This window comes from Sorex araneus, chromosome 2 (assembly GCF_027595985.1).
Source record: "Sorex araneus isolate mSorAra2 chromosome 2, mSorAra2.pri, whole genome shotgun sequence".
Lineage (NCBI taxonomy): Eukaryota > Metazoa > Chordata > Mammalia > Eulipotyphla > Soricidae > Sorex > Sorex araneus.
In genome coordinates, this window is record NC_073303.1 from 337,348,911 (window position 1) to 337,366,253 (window position 17,343).

Sequence of the window (17,343 nt, forward strand, 5' to 3'; positions counted from 1 at the left end):
GGCCATTTAATTTCTTGGGAAACTTGGTCACAAGTTGTTGGGGTCTGGCCAAAGGCACAGTGACAATTTTGGAGTATCAGAAAGCCTGAAGGGGGGCTGGAGCAATAGCACAGCGGGTAGGGAGTTTGCCTTGCACGCTGCCGACCCGGGTTCGATTCCCAGCATCCCATATGGTCCCCTGAGCATCGCCGGGAGTAATTCCTGAGTGTAAAGCCAGGAGTAACCCCTGTGCATCGCTGGGTGTGACCCAAAAAGCAAAACAAAAACAAAAACAAAAACAAAACAAAACAAAAAAAAACAACAGAAAGCCTGAAGGCACCATCAGGCTGCTGGTGCACTCTCCCCACAGGTACAGGTTGACCTGCTGGCAGCAGGTTTTTGACATACACTCCTGTTTTTGATACTTTAAATGCTTTTTACCCATCGAATTTTGTTTCTGTGACTGCTTTATAAGGAAGTATTGCTTCCATGTTTTATATATATATATATGTATATATATATATGAAAATAAGTATGGATAGGCTGAGAAGCTTGAATGATTTTTGCCAATATTTGGGGTAATTTGAGTCAAGGTTTCTATGTGATTTTGGAAATTATTTTGGTAATGACCTCTGTACTGAGTATTTCAAACTCTAGATAAATTTGAAAGAAATTATTAGATCAAAGGGTATGATTTGCCAACTGAGTTTTATGAGAAATAATCATGTAACTTAGTGGGTATTTTTCTTCTGATAGTCAGATATAGACATGGAAAACTGCTACAGAGGCGTATGAAAGTGAGAGATTTGTGCTCTCAGGTTATGGAAAGGGAGGTATGGCAATCTTTGTAGGGAATCATACGGGAGAAAAACCTAGGGAATGGGATTCAGATAAATAAATAGGTAACTATTGCAGTGAAGACCTAGGTAAAATGTCTATAGGATAGAGAATAGAAGCAAAAGATATGAGGCAATGTTATGTGTGTTTGATTTTCACTAAGTCACAGATGAGGATGGAAAGGGGAACTTGTGACTAGGACCAGCGGTTGTTCACCTGGGATACTCACAGCTTATTTGTGAGGATGTTGAGGCATCAGGAATGTATCAAGGTTCAGGGATCACTCTGGCTGGCACAGTGGACCATATGGGATGCTGGGGATAGAACCCAGTCAGCAACGTACAAGGCTAACACCCTACTTGTACTATTGTTCTGGCCCTCAAAGATGTTCTATTTCTTAAAGATTTAGCATAAATGAGTGTTATAAAATATTTTATATATATATATATATGGGCTGATTAGATCCTTTCCCTGTGTTTATTGTTCTGTATATGTTGACCATTGATATTTCTGTGTGGTTGTTTATAACTTTTCCTAACAATTGTATATTTTAAGTTGGTAGTTTACTCCTAAATCAGTAGACATTATCAGTGAAGTTAGTGAATGATTTTAGTGCCAGCTTTTGAGGAGAGCATCTCACTTAAGATTGAATAAGGAGGCCTGGAGCAATAGCACAGCAGGTGGGGCATTTGCTTTGCACGCAGCCAATCCGGGTTCAATTCCCAGCATCCCATATGATCCCCTGAGCACTGCCAGGAGTAATTCCTGAGTGCAGAGCCAGGAATAACCCCTGTGCATTGTCAGGTGTGACCCAAAAAGCCAAAAAAAAAAAATTGAATAAGAGCTAGAACATGAAGAATAGAGAGGATAGAACTCTCTGTACTTGACTAATTATAAAGGCAAATGTGTTTAAAGAAAGGTTTTTTTTTTGTTTTTTTTTTCTTTTTGTATCATACCCAGCGATGCACAGGGGTTACTCCTGGCTCATGCACTCAGGTATTACTCCTTGGTGGTGCTCAGGGGACCATATGGGATGCTGGGAACTGAACCCAGGTCAGCCACGTGCAAGGCAAATAGCCTACCCGCTGTGCTATCGCTTCAGCCCCAAATTAAAATTATTTTTATAAAGACATTCTTGTCTAATATAAACTTAAGTCTTCATAAAGTGGGAAATCTTTGTTGTAAATCAATTTCTTGTCTCTTAACTGTTGAAATAGATAGCAAGTGATCTGTGTTGAGCCTTTTAAACACTACCTGTGAGAGAGTACACTATTCTCTCTTCCATTTCCAAACTTTATTTGTCTTTAATGTTTACTGTTTGTCATTAAAATAGGGTTGCTTGGGGACGGAGCTATAGTACAGCGGGTAGGACACTTGTTTTGCAGGCAGATTCAGTTCACCCTGGCATCCCATATTGTCCCAGAACACCATCAGGAGCAATTCCTGAGTTCTGAGCCTGTAGTACCTCTGAGAATTGCTGGTTGTGACTCAAAACAAAAGCAAAAACAATTTTTTTTTTTTTTGCAAAAACAAATTCTTTTGAAATAAATAAATAAGGATTGCTTAAGAAACTTCTTGTGATTTCTTGTATTAAACTTTTAATCCTGTAGGTGGTGCTATACTCATACCTAATTTCAGTAGAAGGTGAAACATTTCTTTTTAATATGAAAACATTTCATAATATTTATTATATTTACTCAAACAGCTTACTGGAATGTAATTAATATATTTGCTTAGTACATAAGAAAATAAAATAGAAAGTTTTGTATTTTTTATATAAATACTTGCTATTGCAAACCTTTTTGAAAAGTATTGATAATAAATGAAGATAGCAGTTACCATTGTATTTTTGTTTTTTACAAGCAGGAATCAGAGGTTAGGAAGATTAAATTATTCTAAGTTAATATTCAGTTGTGTCAATGAAAAATAGGCAGGTAGATTCTTAGAATGAAACCCAGGTTTGCTAGTCTCAAACTCTTATTAACTGTGTTACGTTGCTTTAGTTTAGTAGAGCATAACATCAAATGAAGATGTCAAAATCTATGTGTAATTTGATAAATATGAATTGAGAGACCTACTATGATAATACATCATTATATCTAAATATACACTACTTTTAATTTCAGACAGTGGCAGTGCCAACCAATGTTGTCACAGTTACACCTGTAAAACCATTGACTACTGTAACAAACCTGAAGTCTTCAAGTTTGGGAGCATCATCTACACCTGCAAATGAAGCCAAGGTCAAAATAGCAACTGCTCAGGCTAATCTTACTCCAGTGAGCTCTCATTTCTACCTTACATAAAAACAGCTCTTTATAAATTTCCCTTGTATTTGATTTTCTAACATTTGTGTTTGTTTGTATGTCTATATTAGACAATGCTGGAAAATGTGAAGAAATGTAAGAACTTCCTTGCAATGTTAATAAAACTAGCATGTAGTGGATCACAGTCCCCAGAAATGGGAAAGAATGTAAAGAAACTGGTGGAACAACTTCTGGTAAGTTAGTACTAATAAACTTAAAATGTTTGTAAGAATTCATTAAAAATACTGTAAGTGGGGGAAAAGTTTTTTTTTTTTTCTTTTCTTCTTTCTGGGTCAAACCGGACTCTGCACTCAGGAATTACCCCTGGCAGTGCTCAGGGAACTATATGAGATGCTGGGAATCGAACCCAGGTTGACTGCGTGCAAGGCTAACAACGCCCTACCTACTGTGCTATCGCTCCAGCTCTGGGGAAAAGTTTTTAAGTAAGATTTATTTTAGATACATTTTTTTCTTTGCGGTATGGGGGAGAGTTGAGGTAGATCTATTTTTTCTTTTTAAAAAATATTTATTGATTTTTTAATTTAATTTAATTTTTTTTCTTTTTTTTGCTTTTTGGGTCACACCAGCAATGTACAGTGGTTACTCCTGGCTTTGGGGTTACTCAGGAATTACTCAAGAATTACTCCTAGCAGTGCTCAGGGGACCATATGGGATGCTGGGAATCGAATCCCACTCAGGCGAGTGCAAGGCAAACTCCCTGCCCGCTATACTATTGCCCTAGCCCCTAAATTTTATTTTTATAAAGTTGTTCACAGTGATTTATTACATTCACTGTCCAATACCAATCCCAACACTATTACACTTTCCCACCACCATTATTTTCAAGTTTCCCAATCACCACCCAAGCTTGCCCCAACAGCAGGCCCTAAATAATTTACTTTGTATTGTTTGTTATGAAGAATTGGCTAAAAATGATCAAGAAGATTTCCTTAGAAGAAAGCGTGTGAAGATTGTTGTTTCTTACCCTGGATCTACATAACATTAGCTCATTTTAAATTAGACAATGCTGGAAAATGTGAAGAAATGTAAGAACTTCCTTGAAATGTTAATAAAACTAGCATGTAGTGGATCACAGTCCCCAGAAATGGGAAAGAATGTAAGATACTTTCTTACCCAAGTATCTCTTGTATAAGAGATGCTGACATGTTGTTACAGGTTAAGCCTTGTATGTAATATTTTCTTGATCAAGATTGGTTGCCTTCTGCTTTACATTCCATCCAATATGGTGTGCTACTCCTGGTATATTAGAAGTGTAGAGTATGAGATGTTGTGCAGCTGCATTTGCTCCAGAAATTCTAAAATTCCTGGTTCTGATACAGCTAGAGTTTAATTTTCAACCTGATGATGACTTTGGGGTCTGGAGGCATCTCTGCTGCTTGTTGCTCTCTTCCAAGATTTATTTATGAGTCTCTGGATCATGGTCATTAATGAGCTTATATGGCGTCAGAGGCAGTTCATGGGCATGACTGCCAGGTTCCAGGAAGAACAGGGGCATGTGGAGAGATCGCCGATCCCTGACTCCCTGAGGAACCTGGAGATTTCAGTCACAAAACCCACATACCTGAGTTTTTCAACAGATTCATTCCTGGATGAGGCTGAGCCTGTGAAGTCTGGCTCTAAGCATGGCGACGATTGGGTTAGGGGGATTTTGGCTGCCAGGGCTCTGTTTGGGCTAGTGGAGGGTTCACCCAACCTGCTCAGGGGAGCCCCAGATGAGACCCAGCCTGATGTAGCGCCTGGAGTTGAGAAGCTCTTGACATCTTCTAAACTCAGGGGCCACTCCTGGTGGTGCCCAGGAGACTGTATTTGGTGCTAGGGATTAAACTGAGATTAACTGCATGCAGGTCAAGCATCTTACCTCCTATACTATCTCTCTGGTTTTGTTTTTGCTTCTTTCTGAAGGCTTTTTTTTTTTTCTTTTGGAGGGTGGGGCCCACACGTGGCAGTGCTCAGGACTTCTGGCTTTGCTCAGGGATCACTTCTGATAGACATGGGAGGCCATATGGGGTGCAGGGGTTCGAACCCAGGTTGGATAAATGCAAGACAAGTGCCTAACCTGCTGTATTATCACTTCAACCCCTGAAACTTCTTTTTTTTTAAATTTTTTTAAAGATTATATAGCTAATTTATTAGAAAGTACTATATAAAATATAATAAATATGTAGTATGGTGTGCTTTTACTTTTTTAAAGAAGTAACTAGAGGGGCCAAGGAAATTGTTCTGGTCAGGGACACATTTTTTGCATGTGCAAAGACCCAAGTTTGTTTTCAGACTTAATTCTGTCTTCTGTTGTTTTTTAGAGGTTTCCAGTATCTCACCTTGGACCTTCTTGATATTTCAGCTAATGTTATTCTGCTGCTCAGACCTTTTATTGAATGTTTTATATCACTTATCATACTCTTAATTTCTGTCATTTCTTTTTGTAGTTTTCTCGTTTCACTTCACTTTCACATTTGCTTGTGATTTGCTGACTGTGCCCTTGTTTCTTTGAGCTCATAAAACGCATCCTCAACATGGTGTCACTAAAGTTACTCTCAGAATTTACAGTGCTGGTAAATTTCTGTGGTACTGGTTTCAATTTGTTGGATCTGCTATGCTGCGTGTGAATTTTTGTAGGTAGCACCCTTGGTATTAGGCTGAGAGTTGTTTTTTAAGTTCCCTGTCCCTCTTCAGTCAGTGAGAGGAAATATAATCAAGCTGTGTGAGGTTTGCTGAGAGTGATGGGTCTGTTGATATAGCATAGGTTGGCTGTGGCGGCTGCCAGCATCTAGCCAGAAGAGAGGAGAGGATTCCAACTGGATGCCAAAAAAGCCCGGGTGATGTCAGCTAGGAGCTATTTCTTTGATGTTGTTCTTGTTTTTTTTAATTTCTTCCTCACAGTTTATATAAACACTGCGGTTTACAAAGTTGTTCATGATGATTTGTTACAGACATTCAGTTTACCAACACCAGCTCCACCATCATTGCACCTTCCTACCACCATTCTCTCCAATTTTCCCAACCGCCCCTTAAGCCTGCCCACATAACAGGCCCTCAGTAATTTATTTTATATTGCTTGTTATAATTTGCTAAAAGAATGATCCAAAAATATTTCCTCAGAAGAAAGTTAGTGAAGATTGTTGTATAAGAGATTGCTAAAATGTTGTTACAGGTGAAGCCTCCTGTATTGATATTTTGTTCATAGAGATTAGATGCCTTCCACATTACATCCCATCCAATCTGATGTGCTATTCCTAGTTTAAGAAGCTATTTCTTTAGCTCCTCAAACATTTTATAGGATATTCTGAAAAGTTGAGAACTCACAAAGGCATTTTGTTTCTGTGGGATTGGGTTTGAAACTGTAACCTAAAAAAAGTAACACTTAGGTCTGGTTTTGGCTTTTTGGGCCTCACTGGTGACACTTTGGGGTTACTCCCAGCAGGGTTCAGGGATATGGGTGACAGAACCCAGGTTGGCCGCATACAAGGCAAAGGCCCTACCTGATGTACTACCACTTCAGCCCCTAACACTAAGATCTGGAATGAGAGCTCAACTGGATGAGTGCATACCTTACATGCAGAAAAATGGATTTGATCTCTACCATCACATGGTATCCTGAGCATAGTCTGGGTTGACCCTTGAGCACTCAGATGGAAATAACCCCCAAGCACTTGGAGATGTGAGCCCAAAACCAAAGAAATAAAATAATAATTAAAAAGTATAGTTTCCAGAATGAAAAAATTAGAGAAGTGGTATTGATATACAATTTTGCAAATCTAATATGTAATTAATTAGAAAACAGTTGGATTTCCATATCTACTACTATATTCAGTATTTTGTGATCTGTTATTTTTGTTGAACTCATATCAACCACATGTAAAACAAGCGCCTACCCACTCTAATATCTCTTAGGCCCTGTGGATATTTGGAAACTATTGGTCACTGAATTACACAGATATTTTATTTATTTATTTATTTATTTATTTATTTATTTATTTATTTATTTATTTATTTTTTGCTTTTTGGATCACACCCGGCGATGCACAGGGGTTACTCCTGACTCTGCACTCAGGAATCACTCCTGGCAGTGCTCAGGGGACCATATGAATTGCTGGGAATCGAACCTGGTTCAGCTGCGTGCAAGGCAAACACGCTACCCACTGTGCTATCGCTCCAGCCCCTACACAGATATTTTAAAAATCACATTTGCAGTCTCACTAGAAAATTCTTGCTAAGTACTTGAGAAATCATCAGCTTAGGATTATGGTTATATATTTACTAAAATTCTAATTTTGACTTGAGAATAATACTATCTTTTTTTTGTTTTGATTTATTTTGGGCCACACCTGGTGGTGAGCAGAACTTATACCTGGCTCTCTGCTTATGGCTCACTCAGGGGACCATATGTGGTGCTAGGGATTGAGCCCTGGCCCTACACATGGTCCACAAAACATCACCAGGAGTGACGCCTGAGTACAGAGCCAGGAGTAAGCTTTGAGCATCCCTGCATGTAGCCCAAACACAGCTTCCACCCACAAATTAAATAAGAACAAATTAACCATAAGACTACTATACCAAATAACTTATTCCATACCCTAAGAAATTTAGGACTCCTGGTTCTTACTCTCTTCTTTTTGGGGTGGATTGGGGGAGGGAAAGGTAGGTCACACCTGCTAATGCTTAGGGGCTATTCCTGTCCCTGCTCAAGAGTGATCCTGTGTTTAGTGACTTGAATTAAAACTAATTTGCACATACAAGGCAAGTCCTTTCTTGTACCATCTCTCAAGTTTATACTTACTAATTAAGAGACTATAATATTATTGCCTCATTCAGTCTGTCTGTATTTGCTCATTTTTCTTAGTTTTGTTTATCAAACCCAGGGCTTTATCTATAAGAGGCATTCACTCTATCTCTGAGCCACATTTCCCTACCCTTGCTTACTGGAGCCATTTTGTTGTTGTTTTGGCTGTGCTCAGGAATCACTCCTGGTGGTGCTTAGGGGGCCATATGTATGGCAACCACCCTCCCCAGTGATGGTGACCCTAATGATGAATTTTATCTCTGTGAAAAGCTTGTTATGCCTATCTATAGTCAGGAATTATATACTTTAAAAAATAATTATAAACCTAAAAGTGTTTTCTTTCTCCCATTTCTCAGGATGCAAAAATTGAAGCAGAAGAATTTACTAAACAACTGTATGTTGAACTTAAGTCTTCACCTCAGCCTCACCTAGTTCCTTTTCTTAAGGTATAGTTGTGTGCTACTTAAAGTTGTTTGGATTCGATTACATGAGCATTTCTATTTGACAGCAATTTAATGTGAAGATACTAACAATGTGAGAGAAACTTTTTAGTGTTCTTGAAATCTTTAAAAATAATGTTTATAGGGCGGGGCAATAAAAAAAATAATGTTTATAGTTTGGGGCTGGAGTGATAGCACATCCCGTAGAGCGTTTGCCTTGTACGCGGCTGATCCGAGTTAGGCCTTACTCCGGGCTCCACACTCAGGAATTACTCCTGCCCGTGCTCTGGGAACCCTTGGGATGCCAGGAATTGAACCTAGGTTAGCTGTATGTAATGCACGCACCTTACCCTCTCACTCAAGCCCCTACTTGAACATTTCTTTCCAGTTCTATTTTCCCAGAACCTCTGCATTTAAAATGACTAACACTTCAATTACTTATATCATGCCACTATTTATATTGCCCAAAGCAGCATGTTTTCTATTTATTTATATCTGTACACAGCCCCCGTACCCCCACCCAGTGGTAGTATTTATTTAAAAACAAGTTATACATGTATTTTTTAATACAGCCCCTAGCAGTATGGGCCTATGATGTTCACTTGGTTATGGGTGCTGCTTTGCTCCAGAAGTGCTTAGAGGCCCCCTGTGGCGATTACAGGGTACATTCAGTACCAGAAATTTAACTTGGTGTTTCATGCCTGTGAAATATGCCCATCATCCTTTTCAACTATATTCCTGGCCCTCACAGTCTTTAATTTTTAAAAATAATTTTGCTGTGGTGGTTGGCCCTGGTTGCCATGCTATACAAAGAAATAGAACATAGGGCTTCACCTGTGGAATCCACGTGCTACTCTCTACATACTTGTGTCACATCCCAGGCTCACTACTATTTTTTTTTATTCTTTTATTTTTGCTTTTGGAGTCATACCCGGCAATACTCAAGGGTTACTCCTGGCTCTGCACTCAAGAATTACTCCTGGCAGTGCTAGGGGGACTGTATAGATACCAGGGATTGAACCTGGTCAACCACATGCAAGACAAACGCCCAACCCGCTGTACCTATTTTTGTTTATTTCCCCCCCTTTTTTATTTTTAAATGATTCATATTTCAATCTCTGTGCTCAAATTCCAAAGCATCTTGTGGAACTTAGCATTACCATCAATTTTACCCATTATTTTTGTTAGAAAATGGCATATCATCGTAGTTAGAAATATTTTGTCTCGTTACTAGTTACATGGTAATACTATGCTTATGCTTTTTCTGTTCTGCAGCATATTTCTAAATTATTGAGCACTATAAGGAAATGCATGTATGATATAAAAATAGTAACTTTATTACTTATGTAACTCCACTTTCTGTAATCATTAATTCTGTTTATTTCTAGATCCTCTGATATTATCAACTTATTAGTCATTTTTTATCTATTTACTTATTTTTATTGAATCACCTTGAGATACACAGTTACAAAATTGCTCATGGTAAAGTTTCAGTCATAGAATATTCCAATATCCATCCCTTCATCAGTGTATTTATCTTACCACCAATGCCTCCTACCACCCCCTCACCTGCCTCATTGGAATTTTTAAAGTTTGGTGGGGAAATGAGAAATATTTTCTACTGCTTGCTTTCCTTTGTTATACATATAAAACACACACACACACACACATATACGTATATTTTAAAATTTAATTTCACCTTTCCTTCCCTTTTTGCTTTAGTAATGATGGGTTATGTGTCATATGTGCTGGTTGTGGTGCTCGTGCATTCTGGTGGTAGTGTTTTTTGGGAAATCATTGTGTTTTCACATAAATGATTACTGGCTGCCATACTCCTCACCATAGAGTTTATATAGCATTTTTGTTTGGTAATTGGGCCATGGCTTCTGGCTCTGCGCTTAGGAATCACTCTTGGTGCTCTTAGAGGAACCATATGAGGTGCCAGAGATTAAACCTAGGTCAGCCGTATACAAGGCAAGTGATTAATCCACTGTTATCCACTGTTCTATCTCTATCCCCAATAAAGTGTGTGTTTGTGTGTGTGTGTGTATTTTTCTCTATTTGGGTCCACCTGGAGATGCTCAGAGGTTCCTCCTGGCTCTGTACTGCACTCAGGAATTAACTCTGGCATAATTAACATATGGGGAGCTGGAGATTGAACCTGGGTTGTCCACCTGCAAGGCAAACACACTCCCCACTATACTATCGCCCTAGCCCCCAATAAAGTATTTTTAAATGTAAAAAAAGCACTTTTAAAAAATTAAGAAATTGGGGCTGGAGAGATAGCACAGAGAATAGGGCATTTGCCTTGCACGTGGCTGACCCGGGTTCAAATCCCAGCATCCCATATGGTCCCCTGAGCACCGCCAGGGGTGATTCCTGAGTGCATGAGCCAGGAGTGACCCCTGTGCATTGCTGGGTGTGACCCCCCAAAAAAAAATTTAAGAAATTGTGTAAAAACAAACGAAAGGTAGAAAGCAATGGTACACATTTAATTAATGAATAAGGACAGTAACTGAATTTAAGCATCAAAACAAGGAAACCTTTAAAACACTCATTACCTCACAAAAAGATAACCTTCCACTTACTTTTCTCTTTTATATTACACAAAGGGAAAAAAAAAAAGCCAAAAACCCAGGGATGAAGAGGCACAACTCTTTTCATTTGACTGTTTTTTTTTTCTTTTTTCATTCAGGAGTATGCACCTATAGTACCTATAGGTACTGACTTAAAGCATTCATAATTTAATGGGGATATAGCTCAGCAATATAGTGCTTGCCTTCTATGTGTACAACCTGAGTTTTATCTACTGGCACCAAACTCAAAACAAATCTTACAATGTTTTAACATCAGTCAAAAAGTTTCTAGTTTCATTAAGGTATCAATTAGTCATCTTTTACTTATTTACATCTTTCATTTATTTAACTGCTGATATTAAGACTATTTCTATCAAATTTGAAAGTCAATAGGAAAAAAAATTTTTAATAAAGGATACTACTATTCCCAGTAATCTTTTTTGTTTTGTTTTGTTTTTGAGTCACACCCGGCAATGCACAGGGGTTACTCCTGGCTCTGCACTCAGGAATTACTCCTGGCGGTGCTCAGGGGACCATATGGGATGCTGGGATTTGAACCTGGGTTGGCCGCGTGCAAGGCTATCACTCCAGTCCCCCCAATAATCTTTTATGAGAGTTGGGTGAATACAAGTAAGTTTGACCTCAGGCTTCATACATGACAGGCAGGTGCTCTATCACTGAGCCATATCCTTGGTCTTGAATCTTGTAAAAATATGAAATACAAAGTTTTCTTTTTTTAATCCTAGCTGTTATTTTTTTCTTTCTTTTCCAGAAAAGTGTATCAGCCTTACGACAACTCATGCCTAACTCCCAAAGCTTTATTCAGCAATGTGTTCAGCAGACTTCCAGAGAGGTTGTCATTGCTACCTGTACAGCAACAGTGACACCTCCTCCTGTGGTGACAACAACAATTTCTTCAACTCAGGGTGAAAAGTCCTTGATTGTTTCTGGAGCAGCACCACCCAGAACTGTGTCAGTACAAACTTTGAATCCAGGTGCTGGTCTGGTAGGAGCCAAAACTGGAGTTGTGACGCTTGATTCTGTAGGGTCAGCCACTGTACCAGCGGGAACAGCCACTGGAACTATGTTGGTTCAGACCCCAAAGTCTCTTATGACATCTATACAAAATACCGTTAAAGCAGTCGCACTTCAACCTGAAAATCCAGTTGTCTCTGTGGCACCAGTAACACTGACTCTCCCTTCGGTGACTTTTGGAGAAACATCAGCAGCAGCAATTTGTCTCCCATCTATGAAACCTGTTGTTGCTTCTACTCGGACCACATTTGACAAGCCTGTCGTTGGTGCTCCAGTCCAGATCAAACTTTCACATCCAGGTCCCATCCTTTCACAACCAGCTGGCATTCCACAAGCAGTTAAAGTCAAACAACTAGTGAGTAACATTTATTTCTTTCCTGATTCTTAGTTTAAAAAAGTCTAAACAGGGCTGTAGCGATAGTACAGTGGTAGGGCGTTTGCTTTGCACATGGCCAACCCGGGTTCGATTCCCAGCATCCGATATGGTCCCCCAAGCACCGCCAGGAATGATTCCTGAGTGCAGAGCCAGGAATAAACCCTGTGTATTGCTGGGTGTGACCCAAAAAGCAAAAAAAAAAAAAAAAAAAAAGTCAAAACATTTAGAAAACTGGCAGGGGTTGTAAAATGAACTCTGTTTGCCCTTATCTAGATTTGAGCAATCACTATTTCACCATATTTGCTTTATCATTTTTCTTTTGGTTTTTTGGATCACATCTGGCAGTGCTCAGGGTTAACTCCTGACTCTGTTCAGGGATCACTTCTTGGGTCCTTGGGGGATTATGTACTTGCTGGGGATCAAACTTGGGTCAGCTATGTGCAAGGCAAGTACCTTAATCCCTGTACTGTCTCTCTTGCTCCCATTTGAAATGCAAAGTTTAAAGTATTTTGAAAACCTTTAAGGTAATAGTGATTTCTGCAACCAAACTTTAATCTGGATTGGGCCTGTTAAATTTGAACTCCCACTGTAGCAATTTTAATAAAGTTCTGAGTTTAAAAGATCTGGTGCTTGGGGCTGGAGCGATAGCACAGCGGGTAAAGTGTTTGCCTTGCACGTGGATGATGCGGGTTCGATTCCTAGCATCCCATATGGTCCCCCAAGCACCGCCAGGAGTAATTCCTGAGTGCAGAGCCAGGGGTAACCCCTGTGCATTGTTGGGTATGTCCCAAAAAACAAACAAACAAAAAAATCTGGTGCTATATTTGGGTACATAAAAGTGCTGTCATTTAATTATGTATTCCAGAAGATGGTGGGAAGTGATACAAGAACCATACTTTGTTGGTTGTTCTTAGCCACTAAGAAGTAGTGGCTAACACAAAATATATTTACAGGCTTCTCTTCATTGGATTTATTTAGTTGAACCTCTCTACTTTCCATAACTTAACCTCAGTGAGTGCATTCCAATAATTGAATATTCAGTATTATATAGAAAGTAGTGTACATCATTATCCTTCATTCCTGTAATATTATGCACATGCTAATTCAAGTATGTATAGTTAAGTATTTGTTTTGTTAATATGATGAGGGGAGTGAGTTGAGGTTGAAATACATAAAAGAAAATGCTTAAGGTCTTAAGTTCAGTTCCTAGCACAGAATGAACCTCTGAGTCTTGCCAGGGTGGCAGTGGCTCTTGTGGCTTTTAGTATCTTTGAGCCTGAGCAGCATATCACACTGCATTGCCTAGCTCAAGCATTGAACTGTCAGGTCAGGGCTGGTTAGGTCTTGCTGGGAGTGACCCTTAGACTTCCTGAGTATTGTTTCTTCCTCCCAAAAGAAATACAGAGAAAGCTAAGTATGAGAAGTTTCCATCTGTTTGATCTAAACTTGTGTTTTTTTGTTTCCATTTCTTACAGAATTTAAAAACAGTATCTTTATTAGCAATTTCAGATCATACTATGAAAACCATAGTTAATATAAAAGAATCTGACATCTTAAATTATATTGTGGTTCTAGACTTGTAGCACTGTAGTACTGTCATCCCTTTGTTCATCGATTTGTTCGAGTGAGCACCAGTAATGTCTCCATTATGAGATTTGTTATTACTGTTTTTGGCATATCGAATTCGCCATGAGTAGCTTGCCAGGCTCTCCAAGAGGGACAGAGGAATTGAACCTGGATCGGCCGTGTGCAAGGCAGACAACCCTACCTGATGTGCTATCACTCCAGCCAGGGTCTCTGAAATAAGGTCAATAAATGAGCTTGTATAGCTGAGCTGGAGATGGTTTTTGGGTGTGGCTCCCACGTACCTAACTTTTGGCCATTTAATTTCTTGGTAAACTTGGTCCCAAGTTGTTGGGGTCTGGCCAAAGGCACAGCAGCAATTTTGGGGTATCAGGAAGCCTGAAGGCACCATCAGGCTGATAATGCACTCACCCCACAGGTAAAAGTTGACCTGTTGGCAGCACCATACCCCCCTAGATTTGTAACTTATTATTTTTAATTTATTTTATAGTAATTTATTATTATAGAAATGCTAATTTATTTTGATATCTAATGAAAATAGAATTTGACATATCAAGTTTAAAAGCTAAGGTGTATATAATTTTTTGTGTGTTCACCTTTCTAGTGTTTTTTTGTAGGGAAATAAATAGAGAACTTAAGATTTTATAAAAGGATTGCTCTTTCTTTTGCCGGGTAGGGGTAAGTAACTTATCTTTGGGTCAATATCATGTCATAAACTAATTTCAATCTCCTTGTAAAATGCATAATGCTGTTATTTTAAAAGACACTTTTTTTTGGAAAGAGTACTAAAATACTCTGTTCTTTTTTCTTGTTATTTTTTTGAGGGCAAGGGTAGGGGGTGGTTTGGGCTACACCCAGCAGCGTTCAGGGCTACTTGGCTCAGGGATCACTCCTGGCAGACTCCGGAGACCATATGTGGTGCCAGGGATTAAACCCGGGTCGGCTATGTGCAAGGTATAGGTGCCCTACCCACTGTACTATTGCTCCTTTGGTCCCGTGCTTTGTGGTTATGTTTTACACTTTTTTTTTTTGGCAGGGGTGGGGGCATACCCAGAAATTCTCAGGCTTACCTCTGGCTCTGTGCTCAGGATCACTCTCTGTGGGCTCAGGGAACCATATGGAGTGCTGGAGATTGAACCTGGGTTGACCCTGTGTAAGACAGATGCACTATTTATTGTACTATTGTTCTGGCTTTTTGCTTATGTTAAACAAAAGTGTATTATGTTTGGGTCTTCTGAAAGCTTGTTCTTTCCTAAAACAAGTTTTGCTCAATGATTGTATTGATAATTCTCATTATTTCAGGTAGTCCAACAGCCTTCAGGAGGCATTACAAAACAGGTGACCACACTTTCCCATTCCTCAGCATTGACTGTTCAAAAATCTGGACCGAAGATGCCAGTTACCACTGCAATACCTACCAGTCAGTTTCCTCCAGGTAGACTCTGGGGCATCTCTGTCCCATTATACTGAGTTTGGATTGTGGTGGGATTTGGGATTTGTACTATATTTTTTTGTGCTATATTAAGATGAAAGATTTATGGGGCTGGAGTGATAGCCCAGCGGGTAGGGCGTTTGCCTTGCAGGAGGCCAACCCGGGTTCGATTCCCAGCATCCCATATGGTCCCCTGAGCACGGCCAGGGGTAATTCCTGAGTGCAGAGCCAGAAGTGATCCCTGAGCATCGCTGGGTGTGACCTAAAAAGAAAAAAAAAAGATTTATTTTTTAATTTGACACTTACAGAAAGGGCCAAAAGGTAACTTTATATTTTCTCTACATACCTAGCTACTTTTTAGAGGTATATGTTTTTTTATAAAAAAAAAAAGTAGCTACTCATTTTTGTAATTAATAGTATGTTCTACTAGTAAATAATATTTTGATACAAGTTTGTTAGTGTCATATTTCTTAAATGTATTGCCTGGCTAAAGTGGAGTCCATGCTTTGCAATCAGGAGCCCTGGCTTGGATCCCTGTATCAGGCTGAGAGTAGCACCTAAGCACTGCCTATGTGCCCAAGAACAACAACAAAAATGGCCCCCAAAAGTACTTTTTTCTCTAAGCTTGGAAATCAGTCCTCTACATGAAGGTTCTTTCACTCTTGTTTTCTATATTTCTCCCATATAAGTTTTAGAAGATAAATGTCCTTTGTGTAGCAAATATGCTGTTGCTTTTGGTTATGGGCCACTAATCCCTGTACGTGTATTTTTAAAAATTACAGTATAATGACATTATTAGCATGTTCCAAAGTTTTTCCTTTTTGGGGGAGTTGGGAAGGTTGGGTGGCATGTCTAATGATGTTCAAGGCTTTCCCCTGGCTCTGCATTCAGGGATCACTCCAGGCCCCCTATCTGCTGTACTATCACTCTGGTCCCTGTTTCACCTATTTTTGCATAACATTTTTACATAGCTGGTAATTCTGTAGACTTTGGAGACTGTAAAAAAGGAAATAGAAAAGTCATGATTTTATAAGATAATTTCTTGTGTAGGTATTAAATTCATCATCATGTTTGAATTTAATTCAAAGGCAACTTAAACTTTCTTAGATTTTTCTTATAGATACATATATTTAGAGCCGTTACTCTAAAATTTTCCTAATGTGTTATGATTGCTTTTGTCATTCTATTTTTTTTTTCTTGTTTTATTTTTATAGTTTCAATTCTAAAGCAAATTACCCTGCCAGGAAATAAACTTCTGTCATTTCAAGCGCCTCCTATTCAGAAAAATAAAATAAAAGAGAATGGAACAGTGTCCTTCAGGTAAAAGACATAGTTAAATTTGATGTAGTTTAAAGAAATAGTATTAAAAAGGAAGCAAGTGCACAGAATAGAATTACAGTAAATATATTGATGCCCTTTTAAAAGGTTAGCTTTTTTGAAAGCTATTTATTGAATTATTTAATAAATTATGCATAGCTATTTATTAAGCTAGTCAATAAATTATCACTGTATCACTGTCACCCATTGCTCATCGATTTACTCGAGTGAACACCAGTAACGTCTCCATTGTGAGACTTGTTACTGTTTTTGGCATATTGAATACGCCACAGGTAGCTTGCCAGGCTTTGCTGTGAGGGCGGGATACTCTCGGTAGCTTGCCGGGCTCTCCAAGAGGGATGGAAGAATCAAACCTGGGTTGCCCGCATGCAAGGCAAACGCCCTACCCGCTGTGCTATCACTCAAGCCCAGTAAAATGCACATATCTTAAGTATGCAGCTCCATACACTATTGACAAACATACACATGTATCATAATCTAGATTGAGATACTGAACATACAATTTTCACCTTTGTGTTCTTTCATCCAACTCCTACCTCCGGCAGTCACCATTCTTAACTATTACCATGATTATTGTTATCTGTTCTTGAACTTTGCATAAATGGAAAGTTACTATGTATCCTCTTTGGGTGGTGTGGC

General features: G+C 39.0%; 1 protein-coding gene across 1 annotated transcript in view; it reads left to right on the forward strand.

Annotated features, from left to right (window-relative positions):
• The window catches only part of TAF4B (TATA-box binding protein associated factor 4b), a 109,386-nt gene that overhangs the window by 15,452 nt on the left and 76,591 nt on the right, over positions 1-17,343 (forward strand). The window contains exons 4-9 of the mRNA XM_004606031.3: positions 2,943-3,095; positions 3,194-3,316; positions 8,280-8,369; positions 11,712-12,329; positions 15,237-15,369; positions 16,581-16,686. Of these exons, the coding sequence (XP_004606088.2) occupies positions 2,943-3,095; positions 3,194-3,316; positions 8,280-8,369; positions 11,712-12,329; positions 15,237-15,369; positions 16,581-16,686 (1,223 nt within the window). The remainder of the gene's footprint in view (positions 1-2,942; positions 3,096-3,193; positions 3,317-8,279; positions 8,370-11,711; positions 12,330-15,236; positions 15,370-16,580; positions 16,687-17,343) is intronic.